Source organism: Branchiostoma lanceolatum, chromosome 3, assembly GCF_035083965.1.
Source record: "Branchiostoma lanceolatum isolate klBraLanc5 chromosome 3, klBraLanc5.hap2, whole genome shotgun sequence".
In the NCBI taxonomy this organism is placed as follows: Eukaryota; Metazoa; Chordata; class Leptocardii; order Amphioxiformes; family Branchiostomatidae; genus Branchiostoma; species Branchiostoma lanceolatum.
In genome coordinates, this window is record NC_089724.1 from 29,908,861 (window position 1) to 29,936,412 (window position 27,552).

Sequence of the window (27,552 nt, forward strand, 5' to 3'; positions counted from 1 at the left end):
GAAGCACTTCACATCATAGACTTGGTTCCCGACATTTTCTTTTCGCTTGAACCTAAACGTTTTTACAAGTCCCGTTCAGGTCAGGTGTTTGGGTATGCAGCACTATTCCTTCTTGAAGTTCTTCAAAAAGTTATTGGCTACTTAGCACTTGACACCAAAACTGCAAATAGCCTGAAATTTTTTAATATCTCCTTGAAGCAAAATCCTTAGAGCAATTTTTGGTCATTCAAGAGGATCTGCATGGGGGGGGGGGGGTCCCGACAACGCTTTACTCTAAATTCAGAAGAACCCCCTACCTATAACGCTAGGTAGGCGTAATATGTAGGGGATACGCAAAATTTGGTCGCCTCACTACGAATTACATGAGATGAGTAAGATGGCTTTCCCTGCAAATTACAGGAAATATAAAACAGCCTAGGGAAAGAGCATGCACTAGGCCCTAATTCAAATGTCAGCCGTGTCAGGGGGGCTGCATTGGGGGTACGGTCAATGCTATATGTGATAGATTCAGAAAAGGCAACTACATAACGTTATACCTTAAATTCGTCAGGCTGGCTTTGCCTTACACTAAATTCAGGTGACAGAATGCACCGATTGCCGGCTCTACGCTAAATTTTGAATGGTTCAGCTACGAAATACATGGAATCATGGCTGATCACGCTCTTCATAGTCTCTACCTGGCCACCCTCCTCCAGCACGATCCATACTAATTTGGAGAAATGTCCTGATCACGTGACATCAGCGGCAAATTCAATATGGCGGACTCGGGATAACCAGTTCTTCGTACGATATCTTGGCTTATAAGAGCTTAATAATGGCGTATCCCATCCGGATAAACTCTAAAAATCTCAAGCTGCACTAAATTAAGACTGATGTAGGCTTAGACCAACTAGGAGGACCAGACAAAGCTAGATTCGGTGCAAGCACGATGGCCAGCAAATTAGTACGGATCGTATGTTTCTGCGTAATGGATCGTATGTATTCCGTACGGATCGTATGTTTCTAGTAATGGATCGTATGTATTCCGTAAATCTCGTATGTATTCCGTAAAATTTGTATGTATTCTTTGGCACCCCTGCCCATCCACCTGGTCATGCAAAGTGCTTTTCCAACCTTGGCGATACGATCATCCTACAGTATTTTCATTTTAACGGATACTGCAACCCCCTCTAAGAGCCTAAGATGGAACACAGCGATCAATACGTACTACTTTCTCCAAATTTGAGTACACGCGGAAGGAGACAGGTGACCCGGAGACGGCTCGCGTGGTGCGTACCCGGATCAGTGCGCGCCAGAGTGTGTCTGTTCAGAGGACAGCCGTACACACAAGTGCACGTTTTTCTTCACATTTTCCTCATTCCCGGAGTAATATGCCACCGATTCCCTAGCAATGATGATGGAGGAGCGTAAGGAGCTCGTAGGGAAGCGGTTCCTGTGCGTATCCGGGGGCGGGAAGCTGAAATTTTCCAGGATTTCGGAATGGGATTGGAAATCGGGGGTCATACGTGCTGTCTCGCACAAGCCGGAGGACCAGAAGCACCCCGACTTCTCGGTAAGTTCGTCCACATTATTCCACTATTCCACCCTATCTGTGGGTCATTTAGTTTCCCAAATGTAGAAGTACATACATTATGTCGCATGTATGGTGCTGTGATGTTGTAGCGGCCCCGCAGACTCGCCCAGCCCGTCCTGAGTGCGAGGCGACCCCCCCGTCCCGTCTGCAGTGTGGGGAGAGGAGAGCGGCCCTGTCCCCGATCCAGGCCGACATTCCGGGGAGGGTCCCTCACACACAGCACAGCGCACCTTCAGCTCTTCCCACACTAAACAAAATACTGGTTCTGTAGAAGAAGTGTAAGATATGTGTAGATCTTTTATCATATTTTAGAATGATTTAACGGGGCCTGGTACGGGACGGGCCGCAGACGGAGGGTGCCCGCTGCTGAGGGGGTACCTTGTGTTCTCTCCTCCATTTTCTATAATGGGTTTTATTTTTATTTCTCCCGTTTCCTGAGAATTTGTAGTTCCATATCCCAGCCTTACGTACACGCTAAGGACCACAGGGGAAAGGGCTGTACTGGTCCACTGGAATGAAAAAAAAGGTTGCCTCACTATCAGTGGTTTCTTGAAAATAAACAGGGCCCTGGCTTCTGCCAGGTATTATGGTATGAGACAGGCTTGTATGTCTGGACACTTAATGCTGGTATAGGGTCGGTTTGTGCAGCATTTTCACAAGGAGAGGTGACAAGATAAAAACGTGGATACATAGTAGAAATACACAATACAGCATGCCACATAAACATACCTAACCCAATATCTGCTTGGAGATTAGATCCCATAGGAAAGGGTTGGCTCAGGACTTGTTTGCTTACAAGGCCCAGCCTCAAATTCACAAAAACTTGTGTGTGTGTTTAGCTGGTGTTTACTCACCAGATTTCTGAATCACTCACTATAGGAAGGCTTTTGTGTGTCCTTGCTGGCTGCTAGTCGCTGGCTGCTACAGTTTGGAAGGCCGGTTCAGGCTAATCTAGTGTGTCAGATGTGACCTCACCCACTGAATATTTCTGGGGGAAATTGGAGAGGGGACACAGTTGATTTAGCCTGATTGCATGGCAGTCCAGGTCAGAGAATGTCAACCCTTGGAAACAGTACAGAGTTTAGACTTTAAAGGCTTTCTTCTTCTGCAGGCTACTCAACCCATACTGATGAGATAAATATGTTGTTGTTGGACTTTTACACCAATTGAAGGGTGCAAATTGTGCATCATCATGTACTGATGTAGACTATTCACTTTTTGGAGGATGTTTACTTAGGGAGTGGAATGCCCTTTGTTTCTCATTTCCCATTGATGGATATTCTCAAACCCTATTTTGAAAATATCATGCTAATTTATAGTAGCTGGAAGATACAGTCAGTAACTTGATTATGTGATGGTGTTTGTTTTTTTCTAAAATAAAGGTCAGTGATGTTGGGGCATTCAAGATTCTTTTGTGTATGCAAAGACCATTGAGTTCCATCATCAGCTAACGTTACTCTTTTATTCTTTTACAAGCTTCATAATTTTTAATATATGTGTTACCGGTTTTATTATTTACCTACAAAATTGTTATATGATACTTGTATTGTAATGTATTAGATTACCCCTGTTCCCAGTTAGATAAGTATCCAGGGTTGGTAAGTAATTTTCTGCATGTAAAACAACAAATACCAGCACTGTTGCCCCAGGCAGTGCAGTTATGTCTCCAGATACCTGTTTCCCATGAATCAAGTTGAGCACGTCTTCTCTGGCTGTCTAGCTTGCTTCACTTCACTTTGGTGGGGTATTTGGAAATTTTAGATCATATAGAATAACCCAACTTAGGGACAGTTGATTTTTGAACAAAATGGACAAAACACATGTTGTCTAGTAATGTCTACCATATGTTTTTCTTGATTTTCCAGTCTTCAAGCTGTGGTTTATTCTCTGCTCCATTACTCATTTACTGGGGAGCAGTGTGCTGTGGTCCTAATTTTTTTAGGCTGGGGAAGACTGAAGGAATTTTGAGTCTGAAGCGTGAAACAGCTGCAGAAGACTGCTTTGTGAGAGAGAGTAGGAGTGAAAGATATAGCAGCCTTTGTCTTTGGTGAAGACATGACCCTCTTCTTCCCCTGTAGTAGTTACTGACAATGTTGGGTTCATCAGTTGTCCTTACCTACCTGGTGCGTGGAATGTTTTCCTATGCTATGTGCATATATGAGATGGTAGGATGGGGTGGGTTTGTTGATGGCCAGGATGTATTAACCTTCAGTATCATGTGAGTATTGGTCAGTAGGTACTCTGTTGGGTAATGAGAGACTTCCATTCCAGGGTAGTTCTCAGAAAGGAGAACAAAAGCGGTGATTGTTCCCATTATATAGAAAAATTAATAGAGTCTAGCATGTTATAATAGATTGCCTCAGGTCATTTTTACGTACAAATGTAATATACTGTATCTAGTATATATTATTTTTATATGTAATACAGATGTAGTATAGGCTAGATGAGCACTGGGAAAGGTGTAAGTATGCAGTGTGTAGAAGACCAGAACATAACAGGCAGACAGATGCTTTCTCTCCTATTTGAAGTATCAAGATGTATATTACATTTATATGTAATGTATTCCATAAATGTAATTAAGGGTAGAAATTCATTTTTGGGAATACTGTAGGTGCACTGGTGCACACAGCCCCAAAAATTAGGTGCACAGAAAGAATTTTGGGTTCACATGATTTAGAAACTTTATTCAATGTTTACAACATCGCAGGCTGAGACAGCCTGAATTGCGTTGCAATTCACAATTCTTACAGCAACAACACGTCATCATTTCATAATAAGATTAAATGTTAAAATTACACAGTATCACAGATCGAAGGTACAAATGACACGAATTATCTCAAATCTGCTACCAATCTAAGAGAACATCGTATACATATTAAGATAAAACATTAAGAATACAGTATTGAAGGTCATTAGTGTCCGCTTTTTGCTGATCATTATTGCATGATTTTGAGCGTTCTAGGAATAAAGGATTGTTCATGTCTCTTTGTTCAGCTGAGCGGTATTTTGAAGGTTGATGTTCATCTTAGTTGGTATGGAGTGTCCTCGGACTGCACCAGGAACTGCCGGCAGGGATGTGTATCGTCCGCCACCACCCTCCCGAGGCACATCTTAAAATAAAGTACAATTTTTGTCAGCTAAACGTAATTGCAAAGTTTAACCCCACTGCCTCTACTAAGAACTTCAATCTGTAATTTAACTTCAAAATTCAAAAAGGTTATACATCAAGTAAAGGCTATGTTGCTTTTTCTGATACTTAGAATTCAAGAATATTCTGTATGATACTATACAATAGTACCTCAACCCTATAGCCTTCGAAAAAAAAGTGCGCCCACAGTTAAAAATTAGGTGCACAATTTGGGTGCAAAAAGGTGTACAGCCCTGGTATTATACAAGGGCTCTCCCTGGGCAATGGTGTAAGGGTGGTGTACCACTCCAAAATTCCCAGCGCCACTCCCCTGATGTTCAAATTTAGGGTCTTTTCTTTGTATATTTGCAGAAAAACAAGGGGAAAATGTGGAGTTCACAAGTTTAGCTGTAAGGCGACTCTAGTCCCAAGCGCTACGCACATTATTGAGAAATAAAAAGATAATTGCTGAGATACATACCACAATTTTTGGCTTTGCATTGTAGCTACGGCCGTGTCCAACACGGGCACTTTTGCTTATAGTTTAATCAACAGAGGCAAAGCCCCTCTCTACTACCGGCACCCACAAGTTGCTATCTAGCAAAAGTTTGGCTATATTTCTTTCACTAGCATTATTGTTATGCAGCTTCTTATATACTAGTACTAACTTATTCTTCACATTCTTAATCCTGGTGCGACACTGTTTTCAATATTTCTGAAAGCCCTGTTTTGCCAACTCACGGCCACTCTGTAAAACTGTAGCATTTTGCTCTGAATGATCAACAGTCGAGTTTCCCCACCCATCTACACATTATAATGGCTGCTCTATTTTTGGGAATCCGGCCATCTGATCGTACTAATCTGATCAACGATAGGCAGAAAATATTCCTGATGGCTAGCTGGTTTGGGTGCCGAAATACGTGAATTTGCATATTGACCCGTGCTAGATTGAAACCACAATTTGCCCAAGCCACATTGAAACTACCTCCCTTCCTATCCCCGAAGCAAAATTTCTATCGTTTTCTTTGTAAATATACATGCAGTCAACAATGGAAACTATTTTTCACATCCAAAACAGCTTATTCTGGCGCGACACCCTGCTACTATGCCACCAGTGGTTACTTCTCTATTCCCCGATCCCTGTGACATGCCCGGGGGTGGCCACTGACATTAGGTTCAACCCCAGGTATTGCCTGTCTCTGTACAGGCCTGAATCTCTTTCTTTGTTAACCATGTTACTGAGCGTCTCATCTGCAGGGCAACAGTTGTTGCAAACAGTAAAATCTCTCGCTATTTTGAATTTGTGCAAGGTCACTGTGGGTCACACACGCAACTCAATGGAATACTGCACCACAGGTGATAATTCCTGACCGTGTGTCTACAGAGAACCATAGCTCACAACGATAGTCACACGATCGTGTACCGTCGGCAGTCTAAAGTGTAGTATGAACGGGTCTAAAAGTAGGTATTTCCCAATGGGGTGCCCCAAGAGGTGTGCCAGGGTTCAAACATTCTTTTTTCAGCCATGATATCTGTTCCCCCTTCCTTGCCCTCAAAATGGTGATTTTTCCTACATGTCAGTCCAAACAAGCAGATCCATTTTAGATAATGTTGCTATTATGTTTTGAAGCAGAGGATTAAGTTCTGAGAGGAAGTAGACCTAAATAGCTTTGCATGTTCCTCACATCCAGTTTAGTTTTGTGACCTTGTCTGAAGCCAGTCAGGGTCTGCATTAGGAGCTGACATGATTTGTAAGGTTGCTTCCAAGGACATATAATGTCTACATAAGTCAGGTCCTGTAAATAATTTATACCTTGTCCCATGTCTTGATACAATCTTGTTGTCTTATCTAGTTGGCTGCCATTTGAAAGGATATTGGCTAGGTGTTGCTGGTAGGAAACAGGACCTTGCTTGTGTTACTGGACATATTTCAACTTCAGTCAGAGCTTTGAGTCATTCAAATTTACAGTTGGTTTGTGATATTGTAATAGATTCTACCCGTAATTGTTGTTGCAAATGATGGCTCGGTTTTCATTATTTTGCCGTCTAGATTGGAAGCAGAAGTGTTGATTTAGTGTTTTAGAGAACACTTCTGGATGGTATTATTTTGTTCCCATGAAAAGAACTGGCAAACTTTTTTGGTGTGAACAAAAGCGTTTTGATCTATTGACTGTAGTCAGTATTGTGTTTGACAACCACGTCTTCTCTGCATATGAAAGGTAGCCGTTTTCAATTTCATTCTGTGGTGTCTATTGCTGCACTAGACTGAAACAATATATTGTTGTGCAATTGACAACTGTTCTCTCAGGAGTGACCTGAGAGAAGGGCACATAGTGACCTTGCTCGGCCTTGTTTGGTTTTGCTAACACACCAGCTGTTTTTGAAATGGGGGTTATCAAACACCGCAACTGTTTTGCAGTGGAATTGTGAAGAACAAATGAGTTAAAATGCTGGTGCACATTCTTGTTTGTTTTTTCTTGGCTTGACTACACTCCTCAGTCCTCATGCAGAACTGCCCATTTCTCCTGTTCAACACCACCATGAGTACTCAGGTAATGGGGACTAAATCCTTGAGTTGCTTGTTCGTGTAAGGAAAACTAATGATTAATTTTTGCCTTGGTGAGTAGTACATTGTTCTGGCTGGGCCTAATCCCAAGATAAACAATGCTGTCAGCGGAAAATGGAACACCTGAATTCCTGGGGAGGCTCCAGTTAACGCACAAGCCTTCATCAAGGTTTGCAGCTGAAAACCCTGCAGGCCAAGCAACTGTCCCTTTCATGCTTGATGGATGGATGGAGGAACAAAAGGGGCCTCCCACGACAGTGGGGCCCTGGCCCAGATGGGGGTTATATTGGTAATGATTTTTGAAACACAGATATACATTGGTTTTGTACTAGTTTTAGGTTTTTCTGACACACATGCATCTGCCATCTAACACAAGAAATTGACATAAATAGAAGATAAAGCCTTGGATTACTGTTATAGTTTCTTTACATTTGAGTTTCATGTCTCGTTGAAATTCACTTGGAACACTTGTATGGAGGTAAGAATACATCTTATTACTGTTAGTAGGAGAGGAGGGTTGGTCAGTAGTTGAACCATCAGTGTGTCCAGGTTCCTCACATTGCTGTGTAGATAGATAGATATGTTACAGTAGGTTGGCAGGACCATCCCCATAGGCAGGTGTTTTTCATCATACTCACCACAGTGTCAGCCTGTCTGCTAGGGGTGGGGTGATACCAATTTATTCCTGCTATAGACAACACATTTGATTGGTTACCAATGGGAGCATGTTGTGACCTGCTTGGTCATTGAAACAGGAAATGTTTCTAGATCTAACCCAGTTAATTATCCTCTTTAATTTTTATTCCTGACCGTGTGTCACTCTGTGAGTAGAATATGAGATGTTGCAAAGTATAACCAAGACGGTAAGCATAAACAGTGTTAAACTTTAACCATGAATGGTTAGATTTATTTGTGAAGTGTATATTGTTTATCTATTTTGTGAATGAAAGTTGAACAGCTGCAAATGAAGACATTGCATATTTCTCTTATTTGTTATTGGTGCTTTTGAACAGTCAAGAGTTCTATTTCTTAATTTAAAGACATTTTTAGAAATAGAAGACAGAAAGGATAGAATTTATTACCTATGTTGAGAACAGATCTAAGACAGTAAGAGAGGGGTTGCGACAGGCAGGACAACTGTATTCCTGGTATTTACATTACAAAGTTGTTTGATTAGAAATACGGAGTTCCGAACTGACTGCTGTGTTTACTATGATGTTATGAGCCAGAAATTACCTTAATAACCTAGTGGCAGGAATCAAGAACTGGAAATATGATTTGTACTTAAGGTTGGATGTTCAATAACATCAGAAGGGTGTGTATTTTGTACTAATATCTTCGTTCATTGTATAGGATATTAGAAATGTTGTATTTGGGTGTCATAAACACTTCAAGAGTAAGAAGTGTGATGATCAGAAAACCTGTTTATGTAGATTACTTCACCTGTGACCAGCAGCCTAAAGTGTCTTTGTGCGTACTATCACCTAATTAGAATATGAATGCCTGTAATGGTCTACATGGTATCATGTATAGTGTAAGTGTTAATGGCAGGATTTCCAAAACTATGGTATTGTGTTGATTAAAATTTTTGTGATGTAAATTACCAGAGCTCAAAATACCCAGTTGCACATTTTGCTTCGCGCAACATATTTCTAAACCCAGGTAGCACTGTGTGCAACCTAGATTTTGAGCCTGAGAACTCAACTTTGCAACAATTACTCAGACGTAGTAGAAATAATTTGGGCCAAGGGCCCAAGGAAGCTTGTGCTATCACTCTCAAAATACGCTAAATTTTCAATTGAAACACAGAAATCGATGTCCAAACAAACAGATCAATAAGTTACCAATACCTGCACTGTCTGAGAGATGTTGTGTCTTCAAATGACTAATTTTCAAATTGTATGTAAATTTTTTCCAACATGCAATTTTTCATGTAACAACAAAAAAAGGTTTTTTGAGCCCTGATTGTAGTACAGTAGAAACTGTAGAAACATTTGGCAGTCTGATGTCTTTATACGGGAAGCTGTCCGCTCATCCCTGCCACTTGTGGTGATTTCTTTGGCATATTTTTTGTTCAATATGTGTTGCAACTTGACAATTTTTTCCCGATTAGCCTATAATTTGCGATCATGGGTTTCACCTTCCATCTGCTGTTGGCCAACGAACACATAGTCCATTCAGTTTACCTGAGGTCACATTGCAGGAACACCCTAGCAATGAACCACACATTCAACTTCATATAGCTTAGATCGTTACAAAACGTCCATTATTGCATAGGGAGGGAGTGAAATATGCTGTATTTGCTCACAATTACAAACAAGTGTCGGTCTTTCTAGTAGAATCTAATTTTTATTTTGAAACAAAGTGATATTGTAAAAGGTTATGTATGTACTGTAGGTACGCCAAAGCAACTCGATAAAATTTTGAAACAGTCAGACGTTTCAGATAGCATCTGCTGTCTTTGGTCAGTGACTGTACTGGAGGTAATTTGAAGAAATCAATGAATGTAGGTGAGGCAAACTGAAATTCCAATGTGCAACCTAGCTTTTGCCCCAGTGGGAAACCTGGCTCAAAAAAGTACAGTATATTGTCTTTCAGTACTGGACATCCCATATTCAGTCTGTGTAGTCTTTACTGGGATGGGTGCAAGAAAGTTGTGATCGCTAATGAGGCAAGTGAGTGTAAACCTTTATGAAGTAATTCACACCCACCACTCAGATCGTTAGGAACACTGGAGGACAGGGTTCTTTGTAGTTGTTGTCAATCCCCCTGAAAAGCCTGCAAGGCCAGGTCAACTGTGTGCCTTGACCCCAGGGGCCTGTCTAGCCAAGAGAAATATAACCACAGGTGCAGGCAGACATGTGGCTGGCAGATCGGCCACATTTTCAGGGGAGGTTCATTTGAGAAGGGAACAGGATATACCAGGAGGTGCAGAGGCACAAAGGGAAGGGCATTCTCCAGGTAGGGCAGCCTTTGAAGTTTGATGTTGGGCAGAAAAATCAATGTGTTGTTGTGATGTTTCCTCTTGGGCAAAAAACATAATTAGGGCTTCCTATTCTTATTTATTATCAATAACATATTTTGTGAATAGATCTTGTCTATTTTTTGTCCATTTATTGGTTTTTAGATACGTATGAGATGATTCATTGATTGCATGTCGACTGGACTGCTAGGCTCAAACTTGTTTGTATTTTGGTTTTCAATTCAGTCAGTTGAACTGTGACAAACCAATAAAAGACATATTGAATCTTATACATGTAAGAAAGAATGTTCACTGTTTTCACGGTCACCTCTGTACCGTGAACTTATCATCCCCGTGAAAAAACCTGTTGTTATTATTTATGATACCTTCACATATCCGTTCTGTAAATCACTTGTCGCCATCGTAAAGTTAAAGTCCAGTGAAGATGTCCATTTTCCTTACACCGTGAAAATTTGCTACGTGAAGATAAAGTGAATTACAGTAGGCTGAAGGCCTGTGCCCTCTACCAACCCAAGCAGCCCAGCCTGTTTACACCAACTATCTGCCTGTTGTTATCTTAAGTCCTGATCTAAAAACCAGAATGAACCTTCATTCAGAGCAGCAGTCAGCTGACTGGATGGTGTGCATGACATGTTTCATGGGAAAGAAGCATGAAGCATTGCATATCATTTCATATTTGCCTGTGTCGGTGACAGTTCCTTTAGTGAACTGCAGGTATATGAATGTGACCTTGTCTCAAACTGTTGTGTCTTTCCTTCATTATGCTTTCCAGACCACCTTGCTTTCATGGCTGCATTCTATTAATCACGAGCTGACTTTAGTGACTAGGCAACAAAACAGATTCCTGCTACAGTCTCCCCTGAGGCAGGACTTTGCAGTGAGTTGTATTGACCTTGGCAGTGGGTTTAGGCCCGCTTTACTGATGTCAGTTAAGTGTCGGCGAGGTCTCTGGCACTGGTATTTCTAGTGTCTAAAGAGGACCAAAATGGTCGTGCGACAGTTTTCAGGGAATCATAATGGGACCACCTCAGACCTGGCTGTGTGACCCTTCAGTGGAGGTCCTATGACTGTTCCATGTTTGTCTAAGAAAATTTCTGAACATACGACAACGAAGGTCCTGCATAATTGTGCGGGAAAGGTGTATTTGGTGGGAAAGTCTCCTTGACGGTGAATTATAAGAATTTCATACTCATTAAATAGGTACCTTCTTAAACAGACACAAGTCTAGGATAGGGTAAGGACCGGTATATGGACATGCACACAAAGCATTCTTTTGAGAATTTGTTCCTGGTGAAATCATTGGTTAATTTTGGCCAGTTTTCAGGCAGGGAGATCAGACTTGTGTTTACTTTTCAAATCCAGAAAGAAATTGTGACTGTTGCCATTTGTGATGGTATTTATTTATTTATTTATGGAATATAGAATAGAATGACATTTTTTGGGAAGGGGTATTCCACTACAAGACCAGTGCTTCCCAGCTGCCGGTTCAAAGGTCAGTGTTTGTTTATGTTCAAACAGCTCTAGTGCTTTAAAATGCAGGAGTCGAATCCCGGCTTTTTCCAATAACCTGGGGAAATGGAAATTGATTGTGGATTTTGCAGCCGTTGGCAATAGATTGTAAATCATTGTATAATATATGATCCACTAGAAATAGAAAAGGGTAGAAAAGGGTAGATATAAAAAGCTGCCCGCTCACGAGAGAATGTGTAAGTTTTGTACAATGAACGCAGTGGAAAATGAAATACATTTCATTTGCCAATGCCCTCTATATGAGGCCGAAAGAAACGATTTATATAAAACAGCTTCCGTTAATTCTCCAAGCTTTTACCATTTGAATAGCCTACAAAAATCCATATCACTACTAAAATCAACAAACCCACTTACGATGAAAAACGTGGGTCTCTTCATTTTCCACTGCCTTCAAAAAAGAAGTCAAACCCAACCATAGTCAACCTTAGTTAACTTAGAACTTTGACAGTAGTCTAGATAACTATTTTTGATTCCCATGTATTCCCATGTACTTGTTTGTCTGCAATTAGCCTTCGGGCATGAACTTGCAATAAAGTTATTATTAGTATATGAACTGTTCCCAGTGTTATATGGGTGAAGAAAGTAAAGTATGTGTCCGATTTTTAATGTACAGTAGACCAAAATCAATCGGACCTCAGGCTGTCTCTCATTGGCTCAGGCTGGGCTTACTTTTTAAACTTTTTAGCATAGCAGAGCTACGTTTTGTAGGGAAACTAATTTTTTTATTATTAAATATTTATTCCCAAACCCTCGCCTGAAGACTGATTGCAAGGGAACACAGATTTGGCGCAAAACAAATATCTGTCTAAGTCTTACCTGTCAAACATGTTTTGGACTGTCCTTATGCCCATGAGAGGCTGAGCCTTTTCTACTCCCCAAAGTCTACCATTGCCCTCTGGCATGGCATTATTATCTCTATGAAAAATGGAGATATTGTTTTTGGCGTTTCTGTGTGTCTGTGTGTGTGTTTGTGTGTGTTTCCGGACTATTGTAGTCAGCATAACTTAAGAACCTCTGGATGGATTACAATGATATTTGGTATGTGGGCGGGTGTTGTGAAGCCAAAATTCAAGGTTGATTTTGGGCCCCCTGGTATGTGACCTTGGTACTGCAGTAGAACTTCAATTTTTATATCTTTTGACCTGGACGTGCTATGGTCTTGATTTTTTGGTGGCAGATAGCTTGTTTAGGTAAGGTTTTACATTGGCGTCCAAATCCTGAGGAAAGCAATTTTCACTTGTTGCTGCCAAAAAATGGCATGCAGTCCTTTATTTTAGAACAGGAAATAACATGATGCAGAGTTATTAGCATATGACCCCTGATCTCCAACTTCTGTCGTCAGCTATAAGGTTGCAGCTCACAGTATTTATCTGCGACCCTTGGCGTTTGTGGCGTAGGGGTAAAATGTAGTGCGCCCTAAATCTTGATACGTGTGTAAAAACTTAAACATGAAAGCCAGCGAGGCACAAACTTAACCATATGGTAGTATAATAAGTCGGCTTTTAGATCGTGCGAATTAGATTGTGAAGTTTGCCCATTCGGCGTATAAATGTGTGTGACTTTTGCAGCTGGCTGCTTGGGACCCCCCCCCCCCCCCATGACCCCATTTACAAGTGGTCGTCAAAATGTTGAAAATCAATAACTTTTTGTTGTTTCCAGTTATTTTGTAGATTGTACCCTCAACTTTGGCATATCTGTTTGTTGTGTTTCCCTAGGACACCCTTCTATGATTGTATGCACGTAGTCGACCACCATAGGCCAGAAACTGTGTCCACGGCTCGAAATACTGGGTGCATGTGCACCTAAAATTGGAGCTGTGCACCTGATTTTTGACTGAGAGTCTGCACCAGTGCACCTAGATATTTTTGTAGGCTATAGAGTCCATTCCGAGTCACCGCGAGGGTTTTATAATAATATTTGTAATCATTTTGAAAAATTTCTAATAAAAGAATATCTGACTGACAATAGTTCTAAATTTTTCTAAAAGATCAAATACAAAAATATGAATTAATTTGAATTTAATTAGATAATTTAGAAATATTTTGAAAGTAACTGCACAAAAACCTCTTTATTTGTAATAATTTCTAAACATCTATGTGATTATTTCACTTTTAGAAATATTAACAAGAAATGGTAGAAAATGGTTAACAATGGTAGAATGGTGATTGCCCCTATAAAAGTAGGTGCTAATCTGGCCCTTCTGTCTGCCTTTGTACATCTTTAGACTTCACTGCAGGACACTGTTGGGTCCTTTGTGGAAAGCATTCTTCCCTAAACTTCGCAAGGATGTGTGAATTGCTTTCTTCCCAGCCCTCTGACCTATTTATAGAGATGTTACAAATAATGGTAGAAAATGGTAAGAAATTGTAAAAAATTGTAAATAATGGTAGAATGCTGTTACCATTATTTAGAAACCATTGTAAATATCATATTCTACATCATGAATATTTCTAAAGTTTTAGAAAACTTAAGAAATATTTAGAAAGTTGAAATCACATTCAAAATATTTCAAAAGTATCAAATCTCTTACACAAATAATAACAATAACTTGAAAATAGTTCTAAATTATGACAATAACAACCCTCGCGGTGACTTGGAATGGACTCTAGGGTAAAGGTACACTGGTATTTTAAACCTTCTTGAAATTCAATATAACCTTTGTTTGATGCAAATACTTGTTTGAAATTTTGAAGCTAGCTATAGAATTACAGATTGAAGTTCTTAAGAGCGTTAAACTTATATATATTTTGCTGACATACAACTTTATTGTATGTGGTGCATCCAAAATTCTTTCTGTGCACCTAATTTTTTTGGTTGGGTGCACCTATTTTCAAAAATGAATTTGGAGCCCTGGTGTCCTACTACCGTGACACAGTGACAGATCCCCCACTGAAGGTTTGCATGACTAGTGTGGAGCCAGAGGTGGTTCATAGTAAAACCTACTTTTGTCTCTCTCTTCACACACATAAGTGCCGTAGCTAGCAACGTTGCAGTGTAGCAAATGTTTTACTATTGTCAGTGTAAAGTGTGGCTTAGAGTCAGTTGCACTGCCCTGACCTTTTTTCTACATCTCATGGCAAGTCATCAGTAAGCCTGCCAGTTGTTAGTTCTTGATGGTCATCTCATTTGTATTCTCCTGCTAATGCATGGGTAAACAAAGCGATACAGAGGATACTGTAAATGCATTTAAGTTTGCGTTTCTATTTCATGTTAAAGCGAAAATCGGATGTTCTCGGTGGTTTAAGTTTGCGGCAGGGCGTAAGTCACATACTGCTATGTAGTGCTGGACAAAAATGTTCGCAGTGAAATAGTCGCCGCGAACATAAAACCACCGCAAACATTTCTGCATTTACAGTAGTGCAAATAAGAGGAGTAGGATGGCCACAGAAGGTGGGTGGGATTATTTGCTCAGCTGTAAGTGGGGACAGCACACAAGAAAACATGTCATTCACAGATATCGACCTACATTGTGCCTGTTATAAGCTTCCGCACCCTTCAGAGTACAGTTTCCAAAGAACATTGTTGTACCACAATGGTCCCCTGGTTAAAGACATGCCAACTACTTTTCTATGTTAGTTAGTTAGGACTGATACACACTCCAAGGAGTATTTTTGGATTGAAATTTTTAGATTATTATGTGGCCCATTAGGTTTGATACATGACTGTAACTTATAAGTCAGTAGTTTCTATTAGGAGTTTAAAAGTTTCTTGCAAATACTACTTATTTTGCTGCTTTTAGAGATGGTAGAATTTCAATAGACTCTAGAAAGACTAGATATTTCCCTCCCATTAATAAAGAAAGTATGAAATGGTGTTGTTCAACTTGTTGTTTATTCAAGCTACTTATATGTCCAATATGAAGTCCCTACCATATGAATGTACCTCCAATATGACATCATAATACATGAAACAAAACATGATACGTTTCTGCATGAAATATGCAAACAAGGTCTTTATTAGCATAACGCACATAACGTTGTATTCACCTTCCTACAGCTATCTGCACCTCCAATATGTCATGATCCGTAGCATGTACCGTAAGGGAATTATAGGTTTCTACATTAATAAAGCTACCACCCTACATCTACTTTTTTGAGAGAAGAAGAACGTGCCAGCAAAGACTTCAATCTGTAGTTAAATGACTTAAACTTCATTATAATTTTTAACAAATAATACATGAAACAAAGTTATGCGGTATTGCTTTTTCTGATACTTACATTTCAATCATATTCCGCATACTAGTGTGCAATAGTAGTACCTTCACCCTATAGCTTACCTTACCAAAATGTCTAGGTGCACTGGTGCACTCTCAGTCAAATATTAGTTCTAATTTTGGGTGCACAGAAGTGCATATGCAGCCAGTATTTGAGCCCTAGTACTAATAGAGGTCTGCATCACTCCCATCATACATCATGCATGGGGAGGGGAGGGGAGGGGAGGCACTCAGCAGTTAGTGGATTATAGATGGCCCATTTCTTTGTTAATCCTCAAGGAAATGTTACAAAATATGGTTGATTTTGTATCATGAAAATATGGTATTTTAGAAAATAGCATTTTCTTCTGCTGTTGAGTACCCCTTTCATATTGAAGGGGGGGGGGATTTGTCTTTATCTTTGCAGCCTTTCTGGCATCGTCTGCATTCTGACCTGAATTGGAGTTGCACAAGTCGTTACAGAAATTATGATACTAAAAAGGATCAGGTTCAAGTCCAGACCAATGTTCTAAACTGGTGTCCACTCCTAGTTAGTAACTTCCCTTGTACCCCGTTGCAAGGCCTTTTATGGGGATGACTTTCTGCATGCTCTGTCAGGTTTGCGGGTTCCTAAATGCATACAAAATGTGGAATGGATAAATCCTTGAAAAGGTCGCCCAGCAGTCTGCTGTGTACATGACTGGAATGACTATGCAGTCAGGGGCTTAAGGGATGTAGGCCAGACATGGCAGCCCCTGGCCTGTGAACAGGTACACTCACATGGTGTAGTCCTGGGTGTATGCCAACAGGGAGGTTTGATATGCCATTGAGTTATAAGTAGACCTTGACCAGCATGCTAACACATTGTGCCTTCTCTGACTCTGTTTTGCTGACTCAGGCAGTTTTAACAGATTGTTTCTCTGGCTGTTGTGTCTTATGTGGTGTTTGAACAGTTTATGACCACCGTATGGTACTATACTTTTGCTGAAAGCTTGAGCCAGAAGTGATGATTCTTTCTGCAATTATATGCTAGGTGTCTGTGCCTTGATATAGCTTTGTATGAAGTATGTCTGCATGATATTGTCTTATTTATATGAATTGTTGGAATTGCGTTCAATAATAATGCATGTGAGCATATATATGAATCTTAATTATGCTCAATAAAATGCATGTGTATGTGAAGTAAATAAGGTTAATTCATTAATTTGGTAGTCAAGAAATCTATCAATTATCTTAGGAATAATGGTCACATTTGTTGCAAGATTTTAGTAGCACAAAAGAGCATGTGCACCAAGTACAGTATATGTATTTGGAGTCCTGTGACATCATAACACGTTGATTGCCAGTATCAGCTTGCTAGTTTTTTCCTTGGATATTTTGCTATAGATTAGATTTGTTAAGTTGCACACTTGTAGGCTATGTAATTCTGTTTGCCCATTTGAAGTTATGTGTTGCTAATTGCCTCTTGCAGGTATGTAATTTGCACAAGTGTAGGTTCAGGTCTTATGTTATTTCAGACATGTGTCCTGATGAAGAGTCCTGATGCAGGATTGTTTGTTGTTCGAATGCGTTCTCCACCCTTTGTTCCAATGACCTGGCAGATGAAGTGGGGCTGTGGTAGGGACTGGTACCCTTGTCATGTGTCTGACATGTCACAAAGGTCAGTTTGCAGGTGGGGCCACCACAGGGGAGATTCAGACATGCTTCCCCTAACTACACCTGCACTTCTCTCACTCTTCAGTTCAGGACTATTGTTCATTCCCTTCTTTATACATACTTATGGGACAGTTTCTTGTGTTTTGATTGCCTGGCCACTCATTGAAGCATTTTTGCAATGACTCATTTGAGGCTTTCCGTGTACAATCTAATCCTGATGTAGGCTATGAAGATCAATTCTCAGTCTGCAGGAGCAGGGAATTTGTGTTTGCTGTGTTTTTCGTATTGGATCTTGGAAGATGATATACCACTGGGGATGAATAGCTGAAGTGGCTTTATTGTAGGCTTTTGTAGAAATTTATCAGACATTAGATCATATTTGAAATTTAAACTTTAGAATCTGGCAAGATGATCTAGAATCGGGGGTTGATCTGACTGAATATGACTTTCAGTTGACTTAAGAAGATGTTTTTTTTCATGTGGATTGAAATTGTGGATTTAAATTGATGCTGATTTTTTTCTATTACCTGCCAGTTTTCAAGGCTTGTCTGTTTCTTGTGAAGGACAGCTAATGATTTCCTGTTACCTCTGACAGTGCAGACAATACATGTACAGTACTTTATTTGTCTCCATGTCAGTTCTTTCATTGGAATCTCTGTCTGTTCTGTGCATAAAGCTACACAGAAAACTGGAACTGGGTGTGCGATGGAATTACAGCAAAAGTATTTGCTTGTAAAAGGTTGAACTTTCTAAGTTTGCACAAATGGGCCACCTTTACAGAATTAGTTTGCCACAGATTGTTCAACATCTTCAGATATCAGTCTAGGGAAATATTGTTTCTAAGATCTTGTTATAAAGTATTTTGTACAAGTTTGTGTTGTCTAGGGAGATTGCAGTAGATATTATGTTATTATCCCAGATAAATCAACCCAGGCGTGAATAGCAGCCATGGGAAGGTATTCACATGCAAATTTTGACCTACTTAGTCTGTTTTGAGAATGAAGTAATGTTGTCCCATCATTGATGGAGGCTTGTGTTACCTCTGAGCACAGGACTTACTTTACTTTACTTTGGTCGAGCTCCCGTTCGAACCAAGCTTGAAAACTTCCTCCACTCCACCCTATCTTCCATCAGGGACTTGATTTCCTTCGCTTGAGCACAGGAACAGATAAGCTAAAGGTTTAGGTATGGAAATCCTTTGACTCATTCATGATCACAAGAAGTATTACCCGACTGTGAACCTGTTAAAGAATAATAATTTCTAATCAAGTATTAGAGTTTTGTATTATGTAATTTTATGCATTCTTTACAATGATTCACTTCCTTTTTTATTTAATTTCTTCACCGAATAAGTTGACAATTGGCCCCGAAGTAAAGGTGCATATGTTTTTGAAACTGAAATATCTCAATTTGTTGTTCAGATTTTTATGAGCAACTGAGTTGGTTTTAAGTTGAACACACCCTTAATCCGTCAGAAGATCAGTTCCTTTAGATCTGGCCCACTCACAATTGCGGTAGGAAGCCGAAATCACACCTGTATAATATCATGTCTTTTTAGGTCAATTTTCATGACTAAACTCATATCAGTTCCTCTGTTACTGCTGGTAGCATGGAGGGAGGCATGATATCAGAGCTTTGTTCTATCCATCATATTTCCTGCATTTTGTATGCAGCCTTTTCTATTGATTTACAGGAATAATCTAGAAACAGATGATGACAATTTTACTCTGAGGTCAGGGATGGTGTACTGGAAGCATTTATACCAAGAATGGGGCTATTGACAAAACTGCCATCCAAGGTCTGGTTTGGCAAGTGGGGAAAGAAAGGAACGTTGTCTGGGTTGGCTTGGTGACTCCTGATGAAAGGAGGCGAGAAATCAAGTCCAATCATGGAGAGTAGCAGTTAGATAGGTAATTGTGTGTGATTGTAAATCTATCTATCTTGAAAGGAAGGAAGCATATCTTTTGACTGTGTACCTCAAGAAGGTTTTGGCTAGATGTACTGTATACATTTGTATAGGAAGGCACATAAGGTAATGTACTTTCTTTTGCGTAAAACTTATACCATGGTACAGTGTTTTGAGTTTTGAATTCTTGATGTCACTTGTTTGTGGAATGTCTCCAGGTTAAATTATGTTAAATTATGTTAAATTCTGCTCTCACTGTTGGGGATGGGGGGTGGGGGGTAGTGGTCCGCCTGAACTCAAACAGAGGCTGTCCACTCTGAAAAATTGCAACACACATTTTGCCTAGAAGTCGTTATAAAATTGAGAAGTGCGCACCAGCATTTTGTGTTTTCTATGGGCCCCGCGGGTGTAAGGACATACAGTTGTTATTTTGGCTTGGTATACTAAGACTCTGCATACTTTTTGTATGATCTGAGTTCATTCCAAGTCACCAAGAGGGTTGTTATTGTCATTATTTAGAAATGTTTTCAATTCATTGTAGTTATTCATGTCAGAAATCTGATAGAATGTGAATCAACTTTATAAATATTTTCTAAAATTTAAAAAATATTCACCATTTGGAATATGATATTTCCGATAGTTTCTGGATAACGGCAACAGCATTCTACCATTATTTACCATTTTCAACAATTTCTTACCATTCTTTACCATTAGGCATTACTTGTAACATCTTGATAAATAGGTCAGAGGGTTGGGAGGAAAGTAATTCACACATCATTGCAAAGGTTAGAAAGAATGCTCTCCTCAAAGAACCAATCAGTGTCCTGCGGTGAAGTCTAAAGACATGCAAAAGCAGACAGAAGGGTCAGATTAGCACCTACTTTTAATGGGGCAATCACCTTTCTACCATTATTTACCATTTCCTACCAGTTTTTGTAAACATAGGAAAAAGTAAAGGAATCATAAAGATGTTCTAAATTAAGAGATTTCTAATTACATAAGATTAACATAATGTAAGAAAAGTAAGTAGTAGCATAATTTATTTTCTATGATGTTCACATTCAATATAACCTTCTTGGCGAAGGTAATTATTGAAAAACCCTCTTGGTGACTTGAAACGGACTCTATACTATAGTAGATGTTTCCCATTGCTATGGGATATACAGAAGAAACTACACTGGTCTGAACCATAGACTCTCCGTTATGGCAACATGTAGAATTTCCCCCATGTGCCACTACAATCACCAGTCAGAATGGTTTATGGGTCATTATTGGGAGCTGTATGTGTTGTGGCCTGACCCAGCAGAAAATGGAGTGGGACATTTTGCTGGCGATGACATTAGTAGGAAAATAACCAAAAAAACAACTAGGCTGTATTCCAGAATGACTATGATCATACGGTTGCAATCAGTAAAAGTATTTCCTTGGGAAATATTAATTAAAAACATGCACTGATTTGAAAATACTATGTAAGCACTTTGTTTCCTATGGAGTATCCATCCATTGAAATTGTGAATTGTGAATGTGCAGTTCTAGTTGTATTTGATTATTTAGTCAAAGAGTTATAATGTTCATCTTTTCTCAACAGATGCCAGCGTAGTCTAGAAGAAAAGTGAACTCCTGTTCCAGGGATATAGTGCTTAACATTCCAGGCTGTGTTGTTTTTTGGCATGCTATAAATGATATTAAAAATACTGGCAAGATGAGTTTTACAACAGGTGTCAGAGATGTTATTGTATGATTTTGCCTGCAGGTTTATGTGGAGTTTGATGACCGGGACTGGGAGCAGCGGGAGTGGCTGAAGGTTTACGAGGGAGGCTTCCAGGTGTTCCTGGTGGAGAGAACGTTGGTGTGGGGCCAGCGGAGGGGAGCCTCCAAGTCAGCCGCCCTATGGCCTGCCCTGGTGAGTCAAAATTACATTGTCATTTCATTACAACACACTATAAATAACGGCTTACTACCTGTCAGATTTGTACATAAACTTTCTAATAAAATCCCACTTGACAATATACAGTAAAAGTTCACAGGGAGTAGAGAGAAAATGGAGTGTTTGCAGTGTTTTTTCCCTGGTTCAAACAGCGGGGTAGGTGGGCAGAAGACTGTACAAACATTTTAGAACATCAGACCTCCAGGAACATTTCCCCTTTTATATTGTCAGGACAGTCGTGAACTATTTTCAATGTTATCATATTGCTTCTATGACTTTCAAGTGGATGAAAACAATGTGGAAATAGCTGGTGAATGGACAGATAGAGTGTGATGACTGACATTTAGCTGGCCCATAGCAAGTTTTGCATTACAAAAATGTGTGACAATCCCATGGGAAAGGGTGCACCATATGGAGTGAATTTGTCACGAAAATCACCTAACCTTTCCCTGAGCGCCTGACCCCACTTCCACAAACAAATTCACCACATGTCTGACCCTGCTATTTAAAACTGACACCCATGTGACCTGTCTTTGTGGATCTACCCTCACAACTGCAGACAAAGGTTGGCAGGGTTTTACTTTTACAGTCCTAATCCATTCTTTGTCTATTTGAGTAACTGCTCCAAATTGAAAGCAATGACATGGTAATGAGTAATGCATTTTTGCTGCCAAACATGCATAAATCAGCACAAATTATTCATTGCTGCAGTATAGAGTCCATTCCGAGTCACCGCGAGGGTTTTATAATAATATTTGTAATCATTTTGAAAAATTTCTAATAAACGAATATCTCACTGACAATAGTTCTAAATTTTTCTAAAAGATCAAATACAAAAATATGAATTTATTTGAATTTAATTAGGTAATTTAGAAATATTTTGAAAGTAACTGCACAAAAACCTCTTTATTTGTAATAATTTCTAAACATCTATGTGATTATTTAACTTTTAGAAATATTAAAAAGAAATGGTAGAAAATGGTTAACAATGGTAGAATGGTGATTGCCCCCATAAAAGTAGGTGCTAATCTGGCACTTCTGTCTGCCTTTGTACATCTTAAGACTTCACTGCAGGACACCGCTCGGTCCTTTGTGGAAAGCATTCTTCCCTAAACTTCGCAAGGATGTGTGAATTACTTTCTTCCCAGCCCTCTGACCTATTTATAGAGATGTTATAAATAATGGTAGAAAATGGTAAGAAATTGTAAAAAATTGTAAATAATGGTAGAATGCTGTTACCATTATTTAGAAACCATTGTAAATATCATATTCTACATCATGAATATTTCTAAAGTTTTAGAAAACTTAAGAAATATTTAGAAAGTTGAAATCACATTCAAAATATTTCAAAAGTATCAAATCTCTTACACAAATAATAACAACAAGAGTCCGTAGGACACAATTCTCCGTGAAGTATTTATAGTATGTACAAGTATTGACCCACACAAATTGCATCTCTGCACAGTCCAAGTAGTGTTTTAGAGCAAGTAAAGAAAAAGTGTTTGTTTATCTTTTTCTTTCAATACAGGAGTGGTCAACCTGCTGAAAAGTATGTTTTTACAGCATGGCACAGATGGGATCTAGAAATTCCGGGAAAAGTCACAAAGTTAGATCTAGATGGCCCCTTTTCAATTATCAACGAACCATTCAGCCTTACAACTAAGATGTATCAGAAATCACAAATATGCAGTAAATCCTCTTTCCACAATTTATTGCAGGCCGGCCTGGTCTATAGCTATCAAGCTATTTGCAATAAAAAAGGCTAATTTTATATTATCGTAACATTTCACGAAGGTCAAAGGTCACCGGATCTAACCACCCGGAAGTGACACTGGCGCGCGCACTTTTCTGAGAGATATTTCTCAACAATCTTTCATCCCCTGCGTAAACTTTTTACATTGTCACAGCCTCCGTATTATAAACTACAAGTGTGGTAAGTTTGAAGGTCCAGAGATTTGCCATTTTCACACTGTGCGTAAAAGTGCATCGTCCGTCCCGTGCGCACATACTGTATGCGAGTTGCGAGTGGGCACCGCATACTTAATACACAGACTGGAGGTCACTTTGCACATGTTCGCAGCTAAAACTCACAATTCCCGTTGCCGCATTGGTATGTAACTTGGTATATCGTTTGCTAGGTTGCGTGTGGTGATGCACGTTGTCTATTTTTCAATGTAACAGTGACTATACGATCACAGCAAGTAAGGAAGATTTTTACCCCGTATCTGCCTGAAGTATTCCAGTCATGCATAACGGATTATAACATGGTCCCTATGGCAGGGCAGTGGGACACAGCATTAATTATAGGGGTGCAATTACGATATTGGATTGACGTTTAAAGTAGTTATGGTGTAACAAAGCTGTTGTGCATCACCACGCCGAACCAGGCAAACGATATGCCAAGTCACACACCAATGCGACAACGGGATCGTGAGTTATAGCTGCGAACGCGCAAACAAATGCATTCCCAATACTCACAGAAGGAGGTCATCCTCCTTCCCGGAGTAATAACTTGAAAATGGTTCTAAATTATGACAATAACAACCCTCGCGGTGGCTTGGAATGGACTCTATTACAGTTTACACTGCCTGTGGAACACAGTGCACAGGAGTTTGATAGCCGGCCACCAGAAAAGGATCTACTCCAGGAATCTTGAAAGTTGAGGGTCTTCTACCCAAATTTCCCTGCTATTTTCGCTCGTAATTCGCAATTTTCACCCAAGCAGTGTGGATACCAGCCTAATTGTGAAATCTTGTGAAACGGCAATACTTCTATTTTTCATGTGCAAAGTTTTCACGCCCAGAAAACCTGTTTCCCATATACTGTCAATGCATTTAAGTTTGCATGGTTTTTATTTTGCACTAAGGCGAAAATGGAGTGTTTGTGGTGGTTTTAAGTTTGCGGCAGCACCTATAGTCACATACTGCTACAGTGTTTAACAAAAATGTTTGCGGGGTTTAAGTTCGCAGTGAAACATTCGCCACAAAAACCGTGAACATAAAACCGCCCCAAACCTTTCTGCATTTACAGTAGCATTAAGGTTCGAAGTGGGGAACCTATGCCCAATTTTTTAGCATTTTGGCATGCCATTACTGTAGAGTCCATTCCAAGTCACCGAGAGGGTTTTTGAATAATATTTGTAATTAGTTTGAATTATTTTGAATACAAGAATATCTAAGTCACAATAGTTCTAAATTTAAAAAGAAATTTGAATCCAAATAGACATTTTAGAAACATTTTGAAAGGGACTGCACAAAAATCTCTTTATTTAGAATGATTTGCTAATGTATACGTCATGCTTCTAATCTAAATGTCAAAATATTTATAAATGTTTACAACATTTCCTAAATAGTGAATTTGGGTGATTGCCCCCATAAAAGTAGGTGCTAATCCAGCCCTATTGTCTGCCTCTGTGTATTTTTAGATTTCACTGCTGGACACTGTTAGGTCCTTTGTATGCATGGTGCCCAAGCATAATTTGCAAAGATGTGTGAATTGCTTTCTTCACAGCCCACTGACCCATTTACAAAATGTTACAAATAATTGTCCAAAATGGTAGAATGTAGTCTGTATAACGCAAACTCCAGCTGTCCGGGGGTTTCTCTCCCTTGGGTTGCGAGGTGGTTACAGGGCTGCGAGCGGTCACAAGAGGCTTGATTGAATTCAGGCTAGGTAGAATGCTGTAACCATTATTTAGAATCTATTAGAAATATCATACTCCACATCATTATAGTTTTACAGAACTGGGCAAATAATCTTTAAGTTGAAATGACGTTCAAAATATTTCCAAAGTATGAAACCTCCTAGACAATTAATTACAAAGAATCAAAGACTATTGCTAATGATGAGCTGTAGCTGTGACACATAATAGACACCATCACCCGCAATATCCCTGCAGGAGGTAAATATGTTAAGCGTCAAAGTCTAGGATAATGTTTTCAATATTGTTGGCTCCTTACATTCTATTATGCATCTCCTGTATTTGGTTTAAAAACAGCGGGTCCATGCAATTCACTCAGTTCTAACATTGTTTAGTTCAGTGTTACGGCTTGTTCTCAACTGCATAGGTTGGGCACATTTCTACTTGATGTGCATGGCCACACTGACTCATACTCATAGCATAAGAAATCAATACTCTTACATACATGGAAACCTTTCCTATCTTGGATACCATTTGTGGACAGCATGTCTGCCACAGAGTTTACATTGAGAGCAGCGCCAACCTTTCCTGGCCCCCTCTCAAGGCCACAGCCATCATCCAAGTCAATGACTTGTTCAATCAGGAAAAGCCTGGCACAGTGAATGGGACAAGCGTTCCTTGGTAAAAGGTGATTTATTATGAACTGTAGAACATACAATAAAAACCTGTTTGGAATACCAAATATTCCTGCTTGTGGGCTATGATTATGGGCTCCCCATGTCCTGTATATATATTGAAACCGTCCAAGAGAATTGTCTTTAAAACTAAGCTTTGTTCATGTATTCAGTCATGGCGTTTACTTAAGTAATCTGGGTGGTGTTTCTTTGTAAGTTTAACCTTGATAGGCAGTTTGTATTACTGCCTGCTTCTATTGCTGACTTGAAGCCCACTGCTTACTTAGTCTCTCCAAATTTCTTCCATTCTGCTCCTGATGGGCTTTGAAATTGACAGCTTAACCCATCCTTTCTGCTTCTTGGCAAGTGGAAAATAGAGTTAATGACCTAGAATCAGCCCCAGGAACATGGTGAAAGATAAGAAGTCTGATTCATATTGGTTTTTATAAAATCAGTGAAACATTTATGGAGTCCTGAGGATGTCTTATGTTGAGCCTGAAGTAAGAATGGTCAAGTTGATTACCTAATTGTGCTGCGAGGTATTATTGCATCCTGCTTTATTTGAGTAAGAAACTTCAACTGCAATCAGCTGTATGTGTCATTGTCTTCTACCAGAACTAAAATCTAAATGGATGTTTGTCATCAAGAGATGGAAGGTCAATCTCTCCCGTTGTATGGAGGTGTGCTATAGAACTTTTTACCACTTCTTAAAATTGAAATTGTTGAGTGTCAAGAAATGATATCAAAGACTTTTGAAATTAATCCTTTCTAATCTTTCACATTGGTTAGATTACTCAGGTCATCACATGCTTTCTTGCTCAAATTTCATGTGATGATTTTTTTGTTTAACTTGCTATAGACAGTGAGTACCAGCTACTGGATGTTTGACAAACCTTTTCAGAGCGTTCATGTTCCCAAATAATTTGATGTATTTAGCTGAAACGGTTCGAACCATTTTATTTTTTGCATCATGAACTGGGCCTAAATAAAGACAACGGTCACCGGTGGCGAAGGGTCACATGCCGGTATATCATTACCAGTCAGAAGTGGGCCATAGGCTCCCCTGGTCATGATTCACACCTGCACTGTAAGTGAAGGTTGATAAGGCAACGATTAGCCGTTCATAGCTTTTGAGCCTCCGACCTGGAGCATATGGGCATATGATAAAAAGGTTACAATCTTCTCCACCAACTTCTGCTTGGAAGGAGTGCAAATTCTGACCATCATAATGTTGTGGCTCTGTTCAAGCACAGTCCACACAAGTATCCCAGATATTGCTGAGGAAGTTAGACTTTAGAGAGGCAGGCTTGTTACCATGATGAAAGAAACCTTACAGCTATAAACAGGCTGGCGTTAAACACACGAAAGTGTTTTTGGAAACGTCTTCAAAATAGTAATTTTCTGTGTATGGAAAGAAGTCATGGTGTGCTGTGCCTAGAGTCTGGTGCTGGGAGGGCCAGGACATGTTTGTATTGTGTGTAAGGACAACCATTGCCAGTGTCATATAGGTCAGGAGACATGATATGGATATGCTAAAAAGCTAGGTTTGGAGGTGTGGTTAGCATGACTCTGCTGCACCACCAATTGTGTAGTTGTAACATGCAACCTCGTGGTTTGTGACTTTTTCTGTGTATATACATGTAGTCTGTGTGTGTACCATCGTAGTCAGCACCTTTTTTACTGATCATGATCACAATGCATAACTTCTTTAAGTTCTAAGTTCTACCACACCAGGAGCCATTTACCTTCCTGTTTCAAAACTTTTATTATGTTGTCAC

General features: G+C 39.6%; 1 protein-coding gene across 1 annotated transcript in view; it reads left to right on the forward strand.

Annotated features, from left to right (window-relative positions):
• The first annotated feature begins 1,270 nt into the window (after positions 1-1,270).
• LOC136431348 (probable JmjC domain-containing histone demethylation protein 2C) overlaps positions 1,271-27,552 on the forward strand; it is a 72,147-nt gene continuing 45,865 nt past the window's right edge. The window contains exons 1-2 of the mRNA XM_066422672.1: positions 1,271-1,552; positions 21,287-21,436. Coding sequence (XP_066278769.1) covers positions 1,391-1,552; positions 21,287-21,436 — 312 coding nt within the window. The 5' untranslated portion in view covers positions 1,271-1,390. The remainder of the gene's footprint in view (positions 1,553-21,286; positions 21,437-27,552) is intronic.